The sequence below is a fragment of the Erpetoichthys calabaricus genome, chromosome 12 (assembly GCF_900747795.2).
Source record: "Erpetoichthys calabaricus chromosome 12, fErpCal1.3, whole genome shotgun sequence".
Lineage (NCBI taxonomy): Eukaryota > Metazoa > Chordata > Cladistia > Polypteriformes > Polypteridae > Erpetoichthys > Erpetoichthys calabaricus.
The window spans coordinates 115,491,500-115,514,370 of record NC_041405.2 but is presented as its reverse complement, the minus strand read 5'-3'; the positions used below and the strand labels follow the sequence as shown (position 1 = coordinate 115,514,370).

Below are 22,871 nucleotides of genomic sequence, written 5' to 3'. Positions count from 1 at the left end.
TATTTTATGAAAAAAAAATCCTTTCATACCTGCAATCAGCTTATTTTTGCTATTATTTGTCAACTTTTAACTGTTGTAAAAAAAAATATTCCTTCTTTTTCTGCAGGGTTTCTAAGCACAGGTGACCAAGCTGCTAAAGGAAATTATGGGCTGTTAGACCAGATCCAGGCTTTACGATGGATAAGCGAGAATATTGGCTTTTTTGGCGGAGATCCTCATCGGATTACTGTCTTCGGTTCAGGAATCGGCGCATCGTGTGTAAGTCTGCTTACACTGTCTCATCATTCTGAAGGTAAGAGACATTTTTCTTTCCTTACACGACTCTGAAGAGAGCTGTATCCACTGAGTAAAACCCATTTGCAAACAAAATATTCTATAATGAGAGCTGTCATTTAAAATCAGCAGTGTTGAATTAAATTCTTCCTGATCAAAATTAAGTTAAATTTATTCTACCAGCTCAGAAGAGCTATGCAGTGGACAAGTGCCAAATCTTATAATAAACTACTCCTTTTGTTCAGGTCGTCAGTTTAATACTTCTCACTTGTTTGTTGTATTTTGAGACTTAAAAGAATATCAGAAATAGTTCTTTACTTGTCATCCTTTTTTCCTATTGTAATTGATTTGTCAGTGTATTGAAATTTTTTAATATTCTGTTATAGTTTATTTATAAAGATACTGTAAGTGTACTGTATGTAACTATTTCATTGTTTTGTTATTACTTTGTATTTGTTAATCTGTGTTAGCAATCTAAGCTTGTCTTTAGTGAAGAGTACAAAAAGAGGATACATCAATGAGTTGCTGTTGAACGGAGTACAGCTAGCAAAACCTACAAGCAGCAAGCAGTATGTTTAATCAAAGTTCATGATAAAGTGATAAAGTGAAATAGAAAACTAAACAGCAATGTACTGATGTAACAGGGGTCTTGTTATGTTCTAACTCTCTAAATCCATGCCAAGGTCACAGCCTATCCCAACTAGCATAAAAGTGTACAGCAACAATCACTTTCACTGTTTGCTTACTTTCTGTTTTTGGCCCATGCTCTGCTTAATGAGTCGAATACATCCATCCATCCATCCATAGCAGTCAAGGTTTTCCCTCTTTAGCTTTGTAGCCTGTTCATCACTGTTTACTCAAGAAGCAGAAAATATATCTTTCGAAAATATATCTGTGATATCATCTTACTTTTGAAATGTTCAGTGATATATCTGTATTAAGGACAGGTAGGACAAAAATGAAACAAGTAGTAAATTTGATTCAATGATGTTAATATATTGTTAAAGTGTTTAGAACAAACTCAAATCAGTCATTATAATCACATTTTTTTTCAATTTTCTTTGTGCCTGGTGTTGCTAGCCTATTTCTGGGTTGCTTGTGCAGGCCCTTGGACCCTACAGTGTTCTCTTGCAATTTTAATGTGCATGGACTTGCACATCTTTATATTTTGAAGTAGCATTTACCCATTATACAGAAATATGAAATGTATTAATATTTATTAGCATTTTTGCTTTCACTGTGATATTGAAACATCATTTTTTAATACTGTCCTTGAGACTGTGTGCTTTATGACCAAATAATATGTTGATGCTTGTTTATTTTGTGTAATTTACTTGGCATCTTTCAGCTGACATTTTATTATCACTAGTCTTGGTAGCTTAGTACATTATGGAATACAGTGTCACACAAGGTTTGCTGAAGTCCATCTACTTCCTCACTTGCACTCCAGCTTTGCCTCTGTCACTCCAAACATCCACAGCTCCCTCCATGCATTTCCAATGGTCATCTGTCTGCCGCACCCACTGCCTACACATTAACACCACTGGCTTTGCCTTACACCTCTAATTTGGGGTCAAAAGCAATGTCATCTACTTTCATGTTCTACAACTTCATTAGCCAATCCATTTCTGTGGTCATGTACTCTGGCCAATGGATTTAAGCAAAGGCGTGGATCTCACAAGTGCTGTGATCAAATCTCTCTCCCTCTCTCGCACACACACATAAGCACAGACACCACTTTCACAGGCTTATTTTTAATGCCAAAAATACAACTGGTAGGGCGGCACGGTGGCGCAGTGGTAGCGCTGCTGCCTCGCAGTTAGGAGACCCGGGTTCACTTCCCAGGTCCTCCCTGCGTGGAGTTTGCATGTTCTCCCCGTGTCTGCGTGGGTTTCCTCCGGGTACTCCGGTTTCCTCCCACATTCAAAAGACATGCAGGTTAGGTGGATTGGCGATTCTAAATTGGCCCTAGGGTGTGCTTGGTGTGTGGATGTGTTTGTGTGTGTCCTGCGGTGGGTTGGCACCCTGCCCGGGATTGGTTCCTGCCTTGTGCCCTGTGTTGGCTGGGATTGGCTCCAGCAGACCCCCGTGACCCTGAGTTCGGATTCAGCGGGTTGGAAAATGGATGGATGGATGAAAATACAACTGTAAATTATTCATATTGCAGTTTCACTGGACATTTAAAAAAATATTCAATAAAGTAGTTGATATTAACACAACAGCCTACATTAAATTTTACTGTATGGAAAACAATCTGTGTCTGATCTTGGAATAGACATTCCCTACTGTTTTTTCAAGCACATTGGCTTTTTATTCCTTTATTCAGCGGCTAATTTGAATACACACATCACATTTGGCACTCATTTTTCATGTTCTTTTTATGTTCACTTTTTAAAATTAAAGCATTAACAAAACTATGTAAAAGCAGGGATTTTTTTACTTCTACTTTTTCAGTGGAACATGTGTTCAGTTCATAACCCTATTTTTTATGCAATTTACACTTTCTCTGCATGACTGTAGGTTTTTCTTTTGTTAGTCTACTTTCACACCCTGCCTAAAAACCTGCTCCATTATCATGATGGCACTGTAATGTAATGCAATTATGTACAAAAATGGAGTAAGAATCGGATGTATGGGTGGATGGATGGATGTATTAAGCTGATAAGGTAGGGACTATCATATAACCATGGATTTCTTCCAGGAGTAGCTTTACTTCAAGGAACATCTGACATTTGTTTTTCACAATTGACAAATGAGAAACATTCCAGGCTTGAACTGATTGAATGTTTAATTAGGACAAGTTATTCTTTCTGTCATCTCTGGCTTCTGCTGTTCAAGAAAAAGCTTCAAGGTCTAGGAGTTAAATGACATTGTGTTTTGGCCATCTAGCAGCATTAGTCAAACTGGTTTTGTAGATAACAAGGAGAATATTTTGGAAGATAAAAGTGTAGTTAAAAAAATGTCAGCAGAAACAGGCAGACAAAAGGATCCAAAAGGAAGAGAGAAAATCAAGATTGAAGGGTAGTAAAAGATTAAATAAGAACAAAAGCATACTAAGAACAACACTGAATTTTACATAAGTTTTTTGGCACAATGTAACAGCGCCACAAATGGGTTAAGTTGTCTTTCAAAATTACCAAATCTCATTGTTAGATGAGTGAAGGCAGAAACAAAAAAACACATGTAAAGAGGTGCTGGGGTGCAGTCCTGGGCAATACTTGGAAAAATACATTTACAAACTGCCTTCATAGCACAGTCAGTGCTATATGATGATCCAGCAGCCATTTAATATAATAACATAAATATCGATAGTTTGAAGAAAACCATAAATCCTTAAGGTTGGTTTATTTAAAACACTAGCATTTAGATGGATATAATAATTGTTCAGTTAGCCCAAGGGTAAGTCAAAACTTAAAACAAGTTATATGTAAAATAACACTCCAGGACAGAAAATGCTCTGGGGTTGATCATACCTACTACACTATCAGACACGTCCACACATTTCTTACCAGTATGTGGCAGTCTAACTTTGTTGCATGGTCAAAGTGTAATCATGTTGGCTGATCTTCACTCACACACCACTACTGAATTTAACACAGTAATCAGAGAGGTCAAACAATTTGATATTCACAAAATATTAATACAATGTGGCGAAAAAAGGCTTAGAGTGGGTAGAAAGGTTTAGAAACAGATTAATGAAATTTGCTCAGGCCATATAAAGATTTTAATAAATTAAATCATATGAAATAAAAGTAGATAAGCAAGGGTATTATGTTGAGAAAAATACCTTTTTATTTCATAGAGAAAAAAAAAACTTTTGTATTGCTACTAAACTCATTCCAGCTTCCATAAGAAGGACGCATAGCATTTCTAACCAGTTCTATTTTTGTTTGTTATCTTTCATAACTAAAGATCAAAACAATTATTTTATTTCTTTAATGTGCTTAAAGTTACGAATATATTTATAATTAAGTTTTAATTATCTTCTTTTTTTGTCCTGTCAATCATGATATTAAGAGTGCCATCACAAAGGTTAAATAATGAGCCATAGTATGCACAGGAAAAGGTTTATTTCTTTGAACCTTTGCAAGCCATTTATGTAATTTTAAACTGATAATGAATCCTGCTTTCGAGTATTTAGCAAAAGCAGGCAGAGAAAGCTGTGTTTCGTTGGGAGGAATGAGTCCGGGCATTTGCCCACTGCTCTAGGGTTAAATCTGACTAAAACTTACAAGAATAGTACATCATCTTTTTTTAGAGAATGCCTTCCAATCAAAAGGCAGAAAAACTACCAAACAGCAAACAACTACTATTGCTCTTTCTAGAAAGACCACAGATGATTTTCTTCTCCAGTGCACACATATTTCAGCACTGAGTGGATTATTTTGTGCTTCTCTTATGATGCAATGCATCTGAGAAAGTACACAATATAATTTTCAGAAACCAGGCAGTGGTCAATGGTTGCTATAAGAGAACTGAGGCTGCCAAGTGTGAATGATCATGAGAATGCAATGCATATATTCACAGGTAATAAAAGTGATGAAATGTGTATTAACTGTCTGCTTCTTAGAGGTGAAAAGGATGCATCTTTCAGAGCAAGTATAATAATTTCATGAATTTAATATGAAACACGATATTAAACACCTCAATAGTGCTCTTTTCAGCTAAAAATAGGGTCTGCTCTAATCATTGCATAATGCAGTGGAAAGCAATGCAGGTTATAAACTAAAAGGTCCTTTGAGTTAGAAGTCAATATGTAAATTTAAATAATAATTCGTGTAAAGAAGTGCAGCCATTATCACCTTAAAATATCATCATTAATCCACATATTCTTTTCAAATTAAACTAATTACATCTAATTTAAATTCATGTTTGTTTTTAATGATGTAAATATAAATTCATATTCCATTTAAAAGCAATTCTAATCAAAGAGATGATCCTTGCTCATAATAAACTGCAAATTCCATCATAATAATGACCAACTAATGATTATTTAATTTTAAATCAACATAAAATATGATGCTAGTTTATATGCAGCAAAGTTTAGAAATTGCTCATTGAAGATAAAGTGGTTTGCTTTTTGTTTTTAACAATGGGCAGTTTGGGGGATAAAGGACAGTAAGTTGGGAAAATGACAGTATGGATTATTAGAGCTGAGGCAATTTTCTCCCATAAAGCTTAGCATTGGAATAACTCAATGTTACAAGTCTTTTTTATATGCTGTATATACTGCATTCACATCCTAATATGTATAAATTTCATATTTCTTAATTAATGGTCATTAATCATTAAAAAATAGCTTAATTATATTTCTCATCTAAGAAGGAAACAGTTGTTAACATATTAAAATGGTGCTTAAATTTTGACATTAAATACTTGGAAGGAAGAAAAGGTCAATGGAAAGTAATCGTAATACTCTTAAGTTGAAATTTTCTATTATTATTCTTAGTAGCTAATTATTATTTAGAAGCATTTTTATCTGGTTATGATTTTCTTGAACTGCAGAAATCACAGTTCAAAATAAGAAAGACGACTTTAAAATGATATTAAGGAAAGCAAACATCAATTAAGAACTCTACCTGAAAAACTACTAATATTGTCAGGTGGGCTACCTTTTTGTCCCCAAAGGGGAATATTTAGGAGCTCAGCACAGATGCAGCCATCTTATTTGACTAATTCCCTGAAGGCGCAGTCATGATAGTAAATAAGTCATTCAGGAATGTTGCACCATTTAATTTCATCCTCTACATGGAGTAGTTCTGTCTGCTCATAAAGCTGCCATAATCCAATAAGAAATATACTGTAGGTGCAAATATGAATTCAGACATTTTTATAGCATATGCTGTGTTAAAAAGTATGCATATGGACATGTGTAATTTGTTTTACATTTTTATTTTTTTATTTGCACAATGATCACCTTTCCCTTTACCGTTTTCAGTTTGAAAGTTACATTATATATTTTGAAGCATTAACTACCTGTATACTGGTGCCCTCTCAGGAGTTATTCCTACCTTTAGCCCTGTGCTTGCTGGCATAGACTCCGGCACACCATGACCCTGCTCAGGATTAAGCAAGTTTAGAAGGTGGAATGGAATGGTATGGGATATCCGTCTGTATTCTTAAACTGCTTACTCCAGTACACTGGTGAGGGCTACAGGAGATAATCAAACAAAATGAATCAGTTCTGGAGAGGATGTCAGTCCATCACAGAGTATATGTTTAATTAGCATGACATTTTCTTTACAAAGCTTTATTTCTTTGCAAAATAAATGTTAACATGTGTACAGCTAGCTAGCTAGCTAGCTAGATAGATAGATAGATAGATAGATAGATAGATAGATAGATAGATAGATAGATAGATAGATAGATAGATAGATAGATAGATAGATAGATAGATAGATAGATAGATAGATAGCATTTATTACTAACCTTTTTTTATAAAAGCTTGGAAAGAGATTTTTAAGAATATGAGAATGTAGCTGAAATATGACACATCAATAACTAGCTTTGTTACTGAGCTTCACCTGGGAAATTTCCTAAGACAGTGGGCCTTGGTTATAGTACCAATGGTGAACTGGATGTACCTGAATTACTATGTAACTAAGTAAATATTTTTAAGTATAGAATATTTGCTATTTTTAATACCAGGGGCTAATATTACTAGTTCATTACTCTTGTACATGCTACATACAATTGCTCATGAGTAAAACATTTCTGCTTGAGATCAATTCTTGCTTTGCTAATGACTGACTCAGCTTTTGTTGATCATCACTGGAAAATACTATTTTACAAGAAGCTGTATTCTTTTGAAATCAAAGAGGTCCTGTAGGAATAATGGGGATTTTTGTGTGTAATTTCTTCTGTAGCACACCTTGTAAAAATAGTAGATACAATCAGGTTGGAATTTAATACTTTGATATGTAATCTTGAACCATCAAAACGTTTTGGAGGGTTTAGATAAAAAATAATATACACTGAATCGTGGTTTAATTTAACTTATTATTACATACAGCATTTACATTTACAGGCTGTATTTGTATGTGGTGCATGCAAAGAATTGGATGTTTTAAGCTGTCAGGCTTGGGGTTATAGAGTTTCACATGAGACAGGGTTTGCAAGGAATATTAACTTTATTTAACAGGCAGGAACAGGCATTAAGAGTTTATCCAACAGGAGTTTATCTTCGCCATATGAGTGCACAGGTAGCAAATGGCAAAATACGCACTCCGGGTCTTCTTCATCAAGCAGGTTCACTGTCTTGGAAGCAGTGACTGGGGCAGATGTAGTCTGGGAAGAGAGGACAGAAGAGTGAGGAATTGGCTGACCAGGGCCCAGTTTTTTAAATGTTCTAAGCATCATGCAAGAACCATGTTACGTGGTAAAAGAACAAAGCTGCAGCTGATCCCACAAAAGGCTGGTTCAGAGTGTATTTGTTTCCCATTGCAATACTGTTTAGGCAGGGTTTTTCAAAGGGCAGCTGTGTTTCTTTGCCCTTGGTTTACTGTTTAACAGGAGGCAGCTTGCAGCTAGGACAGCATCAGCACAACACAGCCGGCGTTATGTGTTAAGAATACACAGCAGAGTAGCCGCTGTATAGAGCAACCGCTGCTGCCACCACCAAGGACAGTGAATCGGCTGGGACAACTGTAACACCCCATCCCTGAGCTTTAATTCACACTCCTTGTGAACTAAGCAACATTCCACACCAGGCTCAACGAGACGAGAGTGGCACGAGATATGCATCAAATTTGGAGACCTTATTTAAGCATCTAAAATCAATACAAAACCGAATGGACCCATCTGGCGTAGGCACCAATACATTTGGGCTCCGCCATTCACTGTTACTCTTGTGAATTATGCCCAATTCAACCATCTGTTTCACTTAATCGCACACTGTATTCCTTCTTTCATCCAGTATATAATATGGGAATATTTGCATTTAACACCGGGCTAAGTTACAATTTTATGTTCAGAAGGTTCAGTGAGACCAGACAGTGAGGAAAAGATATCCAAGATTTTCCTGATCAAAGACAGTAACTCCGCTTTCTGAGTGTCTGTTAAATCATTAGCAATAGCAATGTCAGTTTGAGAGACTGCCGTGGCAGTCGCTGACACCTCACTAGGCTCATGTCATTCCTGCAAGAGATTGACATGTGAGATCACAGAGCATCAGCATGCAGCAGCCAATGTTACATGGTAGGAATATGGAGTAAAGGAGGTGCCGTCTAGAGTGATTGTCACTGCCACACCCGTCCTTGGCAAATCTGCTGGGACACCGGTCACAAAGCATAATATAGAAAAGAGCAGGAGAAAATAAATAATATGGTGAACTATGTACAATGTCCACCTACTCTATGTTCTGTCCATGGAGGACCCCTTTACTGAGCTATGCAAGCATTTGAACTGACCAAGAAATGGCATCTCTGCTGGCTTGTATTGAATGCAGGGCTTGAAGTGGCCACCCCAGTTCTCCACAATATTGCATGTATTTCACTGCCAAGAGCCACACATTTCCCACTCCAAAGTATATGTATATTTGTATTAGCACAATCCGCAGTCCAAGCATGACAAACCCCCCAAGCCTTCTTCAAATGTGTATGTATTTCATGCCTCATTGTGAGAAGTAACAAGAAGCTGACAGATTTGGGAGTACTGTGTTTACCTAAGGATGCAACTTGCTAAGCACGTCTTCTTTGAGTTTTGTTGAATTTTCATCCTTCCACTTAATTTCAAGTACCCCTAGCTGCAGACTGCAGAAAAGGCTGTGGCTACGTATGAGTTGAGATAAATATTTAACTCTAATCCAAGTTTAACTCTGCCCATAATCCGTAGGTGTAATACTCCTAATAACAGTTGTCAGGCTACAGCAACTGTAAGCACGATATGCCTGGTTACACTATGGTTAAGATCAGGGCTTTGAGAAGGTCATCTGACTAAAATAATGGATGTGTGACATGTAAATTAGAAGTAGAGTGAAATGTTTAACTCAACCCATGTTTAACAACGCCCCATTCTGAGGCTGCAGCAAGGACCGTCCACTTAGTTTCTGGAAGTGGCCTTTATTTAATAAACTGGCATACCCCGTTACTTTTACAGCCTTAGCTTTACAATATCCTGATTACTACAGAGTTATTATCAATAAACATTGACAATTTTTTCTGTAACATCATAAAATTTCAGTTAAATCAGTCAAGTCATTTTTGAGATTTGGGGGCATTTCATTTTTCTGTTGTAAGGGAAGTTTTACCCCTAAATATTGACACTGTATATTGAAATGTCCTATTGACTTAGATATACCATCCTGCTATATTTCAGCTCTTTAAATAAAATTGTGTTTTTATTGATATGTGAGTGAATGAGTCAGTCAGTCAGTCAGTCAACTTTGCATTATATGTGTGAATTAATTTTCAACACTTTCTCATTCAGTGGATAAGTAACTTTTTTTCCTTTTTTAATATATTTTATTCATTTTAAGGATTGCATTACAACATGTAAATCATGAATCAGTATATAATATATATATAAATTTCAGTTATTTTAGTAAGTTATTCAGTTGATGAAAATCTTGGTCTTTCCATTTAGTTTGGGCCCTAATAAATATGATTCGTGTTAGGATAGTCAAATACATTAGATATCTTAACCCACACTGATAAAATATTTGCCAGAAGCTTGAAAATATTTTGAAAGCTGTTTACAGTACAATATCTTTACGCAAGGCACTGACTTATATCAACAAGGACAAGATTGAATAGTGAAGCAATTAAAAATGAAAGCCATTTATAGAGTTATAAAATCCAATTATCTGTGTAATGAAAACAGGTTTAAATTCATTTCTTAGGTGGTCACCTTGTTTTCCGAATGGCTGTAGACAGAAGGATTACATAGTAATGAAACTTAATGCCGTCGATGGGAGAATATCACTGTGTTTAATGTAGATTCGGAATCAAATGGAAGGTTTATAATGCCAGTAAAAGCAGGCTTATTAATGAATCAGATGATTTATATCCTTTCCAGTTTAATTTTGGGGAACTCCATGTATTTAATGCTTATGCACGCAGTGATCATCTGGGATTTATGCAAAGAGTAATGATATAAATTACTAAAACCTTCAATAGCACAGGAAGCCTTCCCTCTGTTATGAGCAGTTCCAGCAGACTTTCAACCAAATCACATACAAATGCTGACATATGGTTAGTGGATATTACTTTACATTATATATTTATGTCAAATCTATTTCGGCTCACATGTATTATGTAAAAACATGTGATGGTGCATACCTCATTGCTTCCAATGAAATAGAGCATCTGAAATAATCAATGTGACACAATTAATGCAAAGGCACAGGAACATTTATATCTAGGTATTCTGTATTTGGTTTCAGATGATTTAAGTGAAGTTTCAGTCAGGAAGAGTTTATGACTTAAGGAAGATTTTTAAATGAATGTATGTCCTCAAGGCATCCAATTCGGACTGTATTTCAGGGCATATTTTAAAAACCTGTAGCAACCAATTAGCTGACATCTTCAGTGACATCTTCAATATTTCTGTGAGAGCATCTGTGGCCCACACATGCTTTAAAGGGACAACAATTATCCTTGTGGCCAAGAAAACGAAAATGGAACGCCTGAATGAATACAGTCTGGTTACCCTTACTCCAGTCATGATGAAGTGCGTTCAGAGACTGGTGCTTGGACACATTAAGAAGAATATTCAAGATAGTCATGATCACTTCCAGTTTGCATATCTTCACAACTGGTCCATGGAGGATGCCATATCCCTTGCACCTCATACCATCCTGTCAGGTCCAGATACAGTAATACTGCTTACCCGGCTATGCTTGAGTCCTGTTTACAGATTTAACAATGCTGCATTCCACATTTAACAAGGTTGTACCATCAAAGCTGACCATTAAACTCCTCAGCTTTGAACTTAATATCACACTCTGTTATCACGTTTTGGATTTCTTAACCAACAGACCCCAGCATAAATGATTGGTAATGTCACAGCCTTCTCACTGAACCTCAACGTAGAAGCTCCACAAGACAGATAAAACAGACAATTCATAATCAATAAATACTCCACATCTGATGAGCAACTTTCAGAGAGAATTTTAACATTTTTGTGCCACGCATTATTCGCCATTAAACACAAACCTCCTCATTTGCTTTTACCTCACAGTTCAATCCAACCCCGACTAAAATTAAAATTGCTGCACTACTGCCAGGAGTGGTGGCAGGAGAGATGGGCAGAGTGTAAGCACCAGGAGTTGCATCCACTTCAGACCCCCTTGTCCTCCCCTGGCAAATATGTCAATCAAACCTCTAAAAAAGTGACATTTCACAATCAGGGATTACATGTTCCATTCTCTTAAAAAAAAGTTATTCACCCTTACGAATACTTTGCTCGCAGCAAGAAACTCATAAGAATGTGCATTTCTGTGGCTCATTCACAGGTGACTATTGTACACACAATGCTTGATTCTTCTCATACGTTAGAACAGGAGCACTAACTAATAAATGACTTAAAAATGTTGGCGTGCTGCAAGACAGCAATTGCACCATGATAAAGGCAGACAATGCACCTCACTCAATTTTGGCAAATCACGAAGCAGCCTTCCTGTTTGTTGCACTCCATGAAATGCCATCTCACACCGCCTGGTGGTGTGGGCACCCCAGGTTGGGAACCCCTGGTGTGGACAGTTTTACTTGTATGTCATCTATTTTATTATCCACCAACTGGATGTTGGGCAGAAAAAATGCTGGGCAGAGGTTGGTTGCCAAGATGTTTTGTTCCCACATGGGCACCTCTCCTCCGTCTGTGTTTCCTAGTTTTCTGTGTCCAGTTTTTAGTTGAGTCGTGCTAGTTGTGTTGATCTATATTTATTAGAGACAGAGAGAGAGGTTAGGAGCATGTGCTGATAAAGCATGTTGCCGCATCCACCACACAACAAAACTACCTCAGGATCCCAGATTAGGACCCAAGTGCAGCCATGCAACGGGTGACACCTCAGCACCACACTAGTTCAGATGGAGTGGACCATTGTGAGGTTTTCTGTGGTGGCTGGAGTGTCAATCCTGCCACCAAACCCGAAGTTTTCCCTGCAGGTTGGAGGGCCCACATGCAGGGCTGGATGCAGATTAACGTTATACCAAGGATGGAGCAATTGCAGGTTAAGGGCCTTGCTCCAGGGCCCAATGGAGTAGAATCACTTTTGGCGTTTACTGGATACGAACCAGCAACCTTTCAATTGCCGTTGGAGATCCGTAGCCTCATAGCCACCACCCCACTCCATATTAGACTAAAAATCCAATTCTAATTGCTTGCTCTGATTTTTGAAAGGGTTTATTGATCATACTTAACACAAACAACAAAAACAATCAAATTACAGTATACACAAAACAGCTCAGATTTCTATGAGGAGAAGCATACAACATGCCGTAACTCTTCAGCACCATTAGTCTTATCTCATTTATAGAGTTATTTTCAAATATTTTCTTTCCTCTGAAAGAACATTTGCTAACACTTTTATCCAATTCAAATTCACAAAGCTAAAACCTATGTTTATTGCACAAGGAAATTAATTTTTATGTAATGCAATGAATAAGGAAAATAGGATAACATTCAATTATATATGAGCTACTACATGGAAATCTCCCTATTATACTACAGTACATGTTACTGATTCTCCAGTTTGTGATGCACGTCTTCTCTTTTAAACCTTTAAAATCGGCATAGGTTTTGTCCATTTTCTGCTGCTTTGATTTAACTGGCTGTAACTTTACCATCCTTCATTCGATATTCACGTTATATCCCTCAAACTAAAGGTCAGACCTTTTTCTTTCAGAATTTTTCACACGGAGAATTAGTTGTGTTGTACACAAATGTTACGGCATAATAAGTTGCAAAATTTAGTAACACTTTTACCGAAAAATGCACTTTGAATGTTAATCTTATTTCCATATTGGTTGGCATCAGCTTGCAAACACTAAAATGTGTCAATGAATGTGTTGTGAACACCCAGAAAAAAAATGTTATGTGAAACATCTACAAGTAATATATCTAGTTGTACTGTTTTGAAGTGGTATAAAAGCAGGATTCCTTGTTTTTACTTTTACTGTTTTCAAATAAGTATCCATTGCATACATATCCATTATTGAAGACCCATGACCTACTGTATGTATCATTTTGAAGGGCACGCCTTACCAATAACACCAATAGTTGCAAGATTCCAAAATGTCTTTACAAAAGCAAAAAATACTGAAATATAGAAAGTGGAAAACAGAAAGTGCAACGTGGTGTCATATGAAAGTTGAAACACACCTCTCATTTAATAGATAATAGTTTGTCTTTCAAATTGTACACAATTGAATCACAACGCTCAAGAAAGCTGGGTTGGAGGCAGGTGCTGCTGCGATAACAGCAATTCAGTCATCTTTTAGGGAAGAAAGAAAAAGACTGTGGAATTCTGGTATGCAATAATAGCATTTTAATGACAAAATGCTGTACTTTAATCATAGCAATGAAGAACCCAAATTGCAAAAAAAAATTGCATTGTTGTTTCATCCCAACAGCAAGTCCTAAACAGTGGGGCTATTTCAAAGGGTTTTAAGCAGCTGAAAACAATGTGGGTTCTGGAAAGAATAGTTTTGGAAAACCTGTTAATGTAGTATGCTGCTGACATCACACATTTTCGAGCGTACTCCCATGAAGATATAGATAGATAGATAGATAGATAGATAGATAGATAGATAGATAGATAGATAGATAGATAGATAGATAGATAGATAGATAGATAGATAGATAGATAGATAGATAGATAGATAGATTTTTTAGAGTTTTTTACTAAGCCTTCTTTAATAAAAGTTTGGAAATGCATTTTTAAGAATGTGAGAATATAGTTGAAATAAGATATATCAATAACCAGTTGTGTTACTGGGCTTCCCCTGGGAAATTTCCTAAGACAATGGGCCTCAGTTATAAGTCCTCAGTGTTTGTGTGTCAGAGAGAGGATGTGCAGCATTGTTCATAATGGCATTCAGTTTTTTTTCCTTTTTCTCCTTTGCTACAACATCCACGGTGTCCAGAGTGAGCCCCATAACCAAGCCTGCCCTTTTAATTAGCTTGTCAATTCTGTGGGCCTCTCTTGAAGTGATGTTACCTGCCCAGCACACCACAGTGTAGAAAATCACACTGTCCATCACAGAGTTGTAGAAGATGTAAAGGATGTCACTTCCCACATTAAAGGAACACAGTCTCCTAAGGAAAAAGAGCCTGCTCTGCCCTATCTTACATAGATCTTCTGTGTTACAAGACCAGTCCAACCTGTCATTGATGTGAACCCGCAAGTATTTGTAGGAGTGGACCACCTCTACATGACCTTCACTTTATGAAGCTGCCAAAAATACAATTCAAAGTAACTCAATTACACAGTGCTTTACTAGATGATTTATATGTACAACAAAGCACAGGGACATATACTGTACACTTCCAAGAACCTACAAAAGTAAAACTGAGTGAAACGTATGAACATAGATTGACAGCAAAGCTAGTAAAATCCTATCTGAATGAGCATCTGTACAGTAAATATAAAGAGTCACATAGAAAATGAGATACATAGGTGTATTAAATCTAAAATATGATTTGAACTGTGTGATTTGTACATCTTCCAGGTTCTTTCAGGTATTTTGTGCCACAAAACTTAAAGGATATAAACAAATATGTAGCAATTCCTGCCTATTTGGAACCAGGCTGACATGACATCCCTCAGGAAATGCCAAAGCCTTTCTCTTTTCCAGAACCATCACTGCTGACCACTCTGCAAGATCACCCCATTAACAATAAAAACAAGTTTTGCATCTTTAAATATATTTTCATCTATATTAACAGGTTAAAAGTGTAAATCACATTATACATATTAAAACCATTCCATAGAGCAATACCTGCATCATTGCTGTTATTTCGTTTCATGTCAACTGTCTCATACTCGGTGTAAAAAAAGAAAATTATTAAATGTTCAAGTCTATTGTGAAACAGTATCATTAAACATCCAACTGTCACTTTAGTCCTGCTGATATACAGACATTATTTTAAATCGCTTCTCAACTCAGGGCAATAGACAGCATCCACTCATGTGTGATATACAAAATAACATAACAGGGCAAAGCCACCAGATGCAGTATTCCTGTACCTCCTAATTCCAAGCTTGGATCACCTTCTAAATATTTACTCCATTCCTTTTATCCTCATTCTTAATAGACATTTATTCATAAAAGGCAATTACTAATTAGGCAACAGCCGTTCATACCCTTATCAAACTTTTGTTTAATGAGATCTTAGATGTCTGGAAAATTAATATGATGCAAACAATGAAGATGGTCCAAAATATTAGAATTTACTGTATTGTTAGTCAGTGGTGTAATTTTAAGTGATGCAGTATAAGACAGGAAATCAGCCCAAGGAAGCCATTGTAAGAGTGATGCAGTCAGTGTTTTAATTTAAGGCACATGAGCAAGTTTGTGCACAACTCTGCCAATTTAGTCATTTTTATTAATTTAACTAGGGGGCTCTGCCCCCGCTCGCTTTGCTAGCCCACCCCCGTGTTTGGTTTACCGAATATACAATTTAAAGAGATTGTTATTTTCATGGGAATTGTTACATATACATTATTTTCACTTTTACTTAAAAAACTTTTGTAAAGACAATACTTGTCCTTTATTTCCGGCCCCATGTGTGGTTACATCTCTTTCTCGCAAGACGTATAACGCTGCTCGCGTTGTGAAGTGGGGGGGCGGCTGAACATACATACGCTAAGGATATGCCGTCGGATCATCTGCTATCTTTCTGCTGCTGACGAGCTTCCTGTTCTGCTTGTCGCATGTCGGTGTTTTAAGAGCTGGGAGCACATGATTCCTTGTCTGCCAAAAGCAATCCAACAACTGCTAGGTTAGATGTCTGTGGACTTGTTTTAAATGATGGCTCACTGCCTTGTCTCGCGTGATGTTGTAAAAACAATAATTGTCCTTTATTTCTGGCCCCGGGCATGATTAAATCTCTTTCTTGCAGGATGTATAACGCTGCTTGCGTTGTGAAGGTGGGGGGGGGGGGGGGCAGTGATCATTTTATAGCCTGTACAGCCACTGTCCTTTTTGCCACTTCGTGTCTCTGCCGCTCGTGTTGTGATCGCTTCTCCGTGATCATAAATATACACCTGACCGAATTGTGTTTTCTTTGAAATTAAACTTGTTGTTGCTTTAACTGTTGCGGGACCACAGATTCTCATATCGTATGGTCCATTATTGTGTAAATCTACGTTTTGTGCATTGAATGATGCGAAGGCGAAAAGACTTTGTTTTCTGCTCTTTGCCCTTTATTTCTGATCTCGCTTTGTCCTGCTATTTTTTCAACTACACCTGGTCCTGATGATTAATTTCCTTTTGTTTGCGCTAATGCAATGTTTTAGTCGTCGACGTTTCATTTATAACGTGTTGTCCTTTATACTCTTTATATGCACTAAGACCCCTGGATCTGTGTGTGCTGCGTGCCTTTACACTACTGATTTTTTTGCTGGCCGTGCTTTGATATTGCTTATAAGTAGGGTGTGTCTTGCAAGAATCTTATGTTCTATATCCCCGTGAGACGCTCCGTGGCCTTCTCTTTCGTCTCGTGGGTCTTTTATTTGTCTTCTGTGATCTTAACGTGGAGATCACATATGATCTCCTAGTCATTCCCTCCCACAGGGATTTTTTTTTATAATAGAGAGATTTATTTATACTTTAGCAATAGTCACTTTAGTAAAAGCCATTACTAGATGTGAAACATCACAGGTTCTGTTTTAAATATATTGTAAATTATAAGGCAAAGAGATTGTTTTCTTCTGATGTTTGCTCAGTAACACAAGAGTAGAATTCTCCTGCCCATGGCAAATCTAGAAATCAGGAAGATACTTTGAGCTAGGAAGGGGTTCCAATGGTTGCAACACAATTTAAATAAGGAGAAATTAGACATCAGTTTTCAGTATTGAAGGTTTACTGTTACTGCCTGTTCAGGAATTTTGCACTGATGTGAATCCTGGCCTTCATTTGCCTGGCTTTTGACTGCAATTTCAAATTCTGACCTTGAATTTTTCCATCAGATATAATACATAATCTTTGCCACTCAGAATATCGATTCGTGGCCTAGTGGTCAAAAAAACAACATTTTATTCTTCTGACCTACCAGATTGTGACAATTGCGATCTATTAATATTTCAAACAGGAAGATTATTTGCAGAGTTTGCGCCAGAGGGTATCATTAAGTACTGAAACAACCAAGTGAAGTATAGTTACTGCTCCCAAATGACCCAGTGAAAATAATTATTTTATGAATAAATAAGGTATAACATGTAGCAGCACATTCTAGGTGGATGCTGTAGGATTTTCAGTCAGTTTCATACATATTAACGACATTTCAGTCAATTTTCTAGGAAATTTGAATATTGCAGATAGTGGTCAAGAGGTCATTGATCAAAGGTTTAATGACTTTTCCGTAACCATTTATATATTCTTCTGATTGCTTTACAATATAACTATTTCTTTTTTTCTGGTATTTGAAATTTTTGTATGGAAAATATCAAATGTGATGAATCTTCAGGAAAACAACTACTATGTGGCTCCTTCAAGTTGTTGCTCAGCAGCACAGGTTGTCTCCTGTTCTGTACAAAGAAGTACAGTAAGCAAATATAATTTGTTGCTGTCTCCTCAACATTTATGACAGTGTGTGCAAATTTACTTACTGTGCATGGCACAAAAATAGTGTTGCAAGTCTCAAGACAGAGCTGTAAATCCAAAGCAAGCCATTTTGGAATTCATTCATCTACTCAAAGCAAATGGTCTCCATGTGAGGAAAATTTACGAATGATATCACAAACCTAGAAAGAAATTCAAAAAAATAACCTTGTCCTCTGTGACAGACGGCCGGGGTCCCCTTCATTATATGTTCAGGGGGAGCAGCCCTGGATGGTGCAATACCTTCCCCTGGAAGCTAGATGACTGCCCCCCTGGGTTGGAGTGGTGCCTCAGTTTTCCCGCAGTGCTCCATGGGAATTGGAGTTGGGTGTAGCCCTGTTGGGTCTTGCAGGCACCACCAGGAGTTGCTGCAGCTGGGACTCCTGAGCCCGTATGGGCAGCATATTCACCACACCCGGAAGTACAATCAAGCATCTGGAGCACTTCTGGGTGGACTATAAAAGGGCCCAGCGACCACCACTCAATGGCCAGAGTCGGGAGGAGGAGGACAAAGCTTGGAGGAGGAGTGGTGGAAGAAGAAGAAAGGAGAAGAGTGTGTTTTGGGTGCTTTATTTGTACCGGGGACTGTGTTGTGCCTGTGGGTATTGCGGGGACGACATGCCCCACAGGTGAAGAAAAATTAAAGGGTATTTATTTTAACATACCTCTGGTGTGAGTCTATGTCAGGTCAGGCGCCCATATAGCGCCTTCGTTACACCTCACTGTCATGTTTGGAGCTGCTACTCTGCTCATGGATGTTGACAGTTCTCCATTATTGAGGTTACTATGACTCTACAAATTCAAAACCAGAACCAAATATCATGAAGGAGAATATCGGGTCCTTTGTCTATTTGTTGGGCCCTTCAGTATGACAGTGATTTAAAACATCATAGCATTTCGATCAAAGAATTTACAGTGAAAAAGAAACATTGTGTTTTACACTGAAAGTGAAGATGTCAGCCAAAGACAAGCATGACAAGATATGAAGGACAGCTAACAAATCTAGAACACTCTGCAAACAGTCAAAGCAAAATAGCCTCTTTGTCCTTTGATATGGGAACTGATTGTGTTTATTTTTTTATATGGGTTTATAGTAAATAAGCATGTATGCAAATTTCCACTGCAATAGTTTGGTTAATATATATAGTATTAGGGAGTCACAACACCAACATAAATATAGGGTCTACCAGCACATTAGGGTCTCTGTCTTCTTCCATTCTGAGACCATCCTGGATTACAGACCTGTCAGCTCTGAAGCAAAATGCGACATTCAAAGTGCCACCTGATATCTAGGCTCATTGGGGGCCTAGATTTACATAAAAAAGAGCTGCTATCTGTCCTGGGTGTGTGGTGCTTTTGCCACACAAATATTGCTTTATATTGCTCTGGGCACATTTAAAATTGAATGTTATAAGTACAGTAAAACCTCAATTGTCTGTCACTCAATTAACTATACCATCAGTGCCAAAACAAAAACAACAAAATGAAAACACGCCAGTGGCTATCTATTACTGTACTATTACTGCAGTGCAGTATGCTGTGAGCTTTACTCATTGGAACAACTTTCCGTTGTGCTAGCGCGTAGTGTTCTTCCCCAGCCCCAGAGTGTCAGTTACATACCTTCAGTTTTAATAGCATTTAGTGACTTTTCTCTTTTTTTATAATTAATCTACTATACATTGTTATGTCCAATAAACGTATGTGTGTGGTGTTGGAATTGTCACAAAAATTGAAATTATTAAACATTTACGAAGGGTGGCACGGTGGCGCAGTGGTAGTGTTGCTGCCTTGCAGTTAAGAGACCCGGGTTCGCTTCCAGTTTGCATGTTCTGCCCGTGTGTGCGTGGGTTTCCTCCGGGTGCTCCGGTTTCCTCCCACAGTCCAAAAACATGCAGGTTAGGTGCATTGGTGATCCTAAATTGTGCTTTGTGTGTGCGTGTGTGTGTGTGTGTATGTGTCCTGTGGTGGTTTGGCGCCCTGCCCAGGATTGGTTCCTGCTTTGTGCCCTGTGCTAGCTGGGATTGGCTCCAGCAGACCCCCGTGACCCTGTGTTAGGATATAGCGGGTTGGAAAATGGATGGACGGAAACATTTACAAGATGGCAAAAGTGTTTCAAGTATTGCTGCAATTTATGGTGCAACAAGAACAGTCAACAAAATAAAGCATGATGCTGGCAAAATTGAAAAATGTGTCAAAAATGGAAACCACTGATGGTAATGTTGTTCGGTAGTAATGTTAATGTTCTTCTGTATTGTAATTATTTTTTTAAATTCCGTTTTATTATGTTTTGTTAATATATTGTGACATGCAGGCAGCTTATGAAGCAGAAAGGGTGGAATGAATGCTGTAAGTGATGGGACTGGATGAAGGGCTTCTGTTCTGTGAGGGGCGGACGCGCCTCTTAGGGGATGAGTGACAGGAAAAGTTAGGAGAAATAGGAAGGTGTCTCAGAAGGAAGTTTTGAGTAGTGATGGACGATACAGCTTTCACAGCTTCGGTCACGAACCCTGATGGATAATCGAGGTTTTACTGTAAACAAAAGGTTAAACCTGCTTCTCTTCTTGTTTTGTACTGTATATTACCACCTGGGAATTAGAAGGTTAAGTAAAAAAGTGAATTTATAATTGTAGTCAAGTTCGATTCACTCTGACAGTCACCAAAAGTGGAGCTGCAGACTCAAGGCTGGTAAGCGTGACTTAATAGAACAAGGCCTGCAGATACTCAGGTCTACATATATAGTCCTAAAGTGAGGACAGGGTCACCATCGAACTCCATGACAAAGCATCTTTTCTTAAGCATTTCTTGACTTAGTACTCAGGGTTACGGATTTCCTTCTTTTATATAGCACCTGATTTGACTAATACTGAGTTCCTTACCTGTCTCTTGTTGGAAGCCATCCCAGGCCCCTGTTCATCCCCACTTTGGATTACCCAACCTGATCCGGAGTTCTATCTCATGAAGGTGTTTTCAATGGTTGCCTGTTTCATAAAGCTTCCAGTCCCCCCCACGACAAAAAAAAAAGCACACTTCGAGGCACCTGTTGTTCTTTGTTGTTTCTCTTTAGGTTTCCCTTAGGTGTTCACAGGCAAATGGATGGAACTGTGACAAGGTCAAGAAATGCTTTCTGAGATGCTATTTTACCTGTAAGAGTGTGTGTGAAAAGACAGGATATATGTTATTTTTAAATGAATTTGCTGACCATATTAGAATGACTTGTGTGTGTTTGGCGAAAAACTCTGTAGTGATGTGAATGCGATAAGCAAGAAAGTGGAAACAGCATTGTTTTTCCTGCATTAGCATGAGAAACAGGTGCCTATGGGATATGCTAAAAAGTGAACTGTGGGTAAGAAAGCATTTACTGGGGTTCTGATGTCTCAAAATGTGAGCAATTTAAAAGTATCGAATGGTAAATGTGTGTCGACCCATCTTGTTATATTTACTTGTATTTCTCTTTTCAATTGCCCCTGAGTCTGGATGTTCAGTTGTTAAAGCTAATGAGGGCTTTTACTTCAGAAGCATGTGTCAGAATTAAATGCATTTTATGCATTACAGGGGATTATTCCACATTCTTCAACTCAAGATCAAAGCTAAAGTGTTTTTTTTTTTGTACCTACTGCTTAACACACAGGACCTTCCACAAACATACACTTGATTTTAAAAAGGCACATGTTAAAAAAGGCATTACAATAAAGCTTAACGAGCCGAGCTAATTGAGTCTTTACTTCTGTATCTGTGTCACAGCTGCTTTTCTTTAAGCATCTTTCAAATTTCACCCTGATCTTTCTTTAACCTTTACCAGTATGTTGCTTTAAAGTTGGATTTTTATTCTCTTATTTACTTCATTTGTCATTTTAGTGTTTTAAGAATTTCCTGTGACAGCTGTCCAATGGTGCTCTTGAATACTTTGTTTTGTAACAGTGCTCCAAATCGTGACATATGAAATAAAGGATCGTTAAGAGATTGCAGAAGCTTTCAGATGCCCTTTTTAAGTATGCAGGGGTTTACAATGCCATTTTACGATGTTGAGTTGATTAATTAGCTGGCTTTATAGCAACATGAGCCGAAAGTGTCAATTTTTATTTTAATCCACTAAATGGGAAGCAAGTTACATTTGGGAATGCTGCTTCATTATATTCAGTTGCTGAATTGTTGGTTTACTCCTATGCTTATCAAAGCTTGGCCGTATATAATTGCATGAAATCAAAAAAGGTTTTGACAGCCATCAATTTTTTTTTGTTAACACGGTTTTTAGAAGTAGAGATCATCTTTAATGTATATATGATAAAGTGCCTTACAAATAAGGCATAATAAATAAGTAAAAAAGATTAAGGATTAGAATTTCATTATAGGTTGGATTTTTTTCCTAATTAATTTATGTCATTTCTGGGTAGGGTTAGGGTTATGGTCTTGTATTCTCTTCAGATAAAACTGTTGTTGTTTGCCTGTGGAATGATGCCTTCTATGTGTGAGTACTGTTCAAGACAAGGGTAGATTTGTTCCAGGAACTTGGGTTTCATTCCTTGATGTTCTCCTGGTACTCGCTCTTCCTCCCTATAACCCTGTAGTGGGAAAATCAAGTTGAGAAAATGGATAGATGAGTGGATTGAAATTGATGCTCTTCCTACAAGTAACTGAACTTACGTTACAGTAGTTGGTGGCTCTAAGATGTCCCAATTTAAATGAATATGGTGTTCTATCCAAGGTTGCTTCACATCCTGCACCCAACCTTGCCGTGATGCTCTTTAGCTCCCTATAATGATGGAAAAATTAAGTTGAGGATGCGGACAGATAATTAGATAGATTGAAATCCATCGTTTTATATGAGTAGTTGATTTT

General features: G+C 37.5%; 2 protein-coding genes across 3 annotated transcripts in view; one reads left to right on the top strand and one right to left on the bottom strand.

The window, feature by feature from the left end:
• rab9b (RAB9B, member RAS oncogene family) overlaps nucleotides 1–22,871 on the bottom strand; it is a 1,039,984-nt gene that overhangs the window by 525,626 nt on the left and 491,487 nt on the right. The gene's annotated exons all lie outside the window — the stretch shown is intronic.
• Nucleotides 1–22,871, top strand: part of nlgn3a (neuroligin 3a) — a 315,542-nt gene that overhangs the window by 205,328 nt on the left and 87,343 nt on the right. For both annotated transcript variants that reach the window (XM_028816057.2, XM_051934812.1), the window contains one exon: nucleotides 107–292. In XM_028816057.2, the coding sequence (XP_028671890.1) occupies nucleotides 107–292 (186 nt within the window). The remainder of the gene's footprint in view (nucleotides 1–106; nucleotides 293–22,871) is intronic.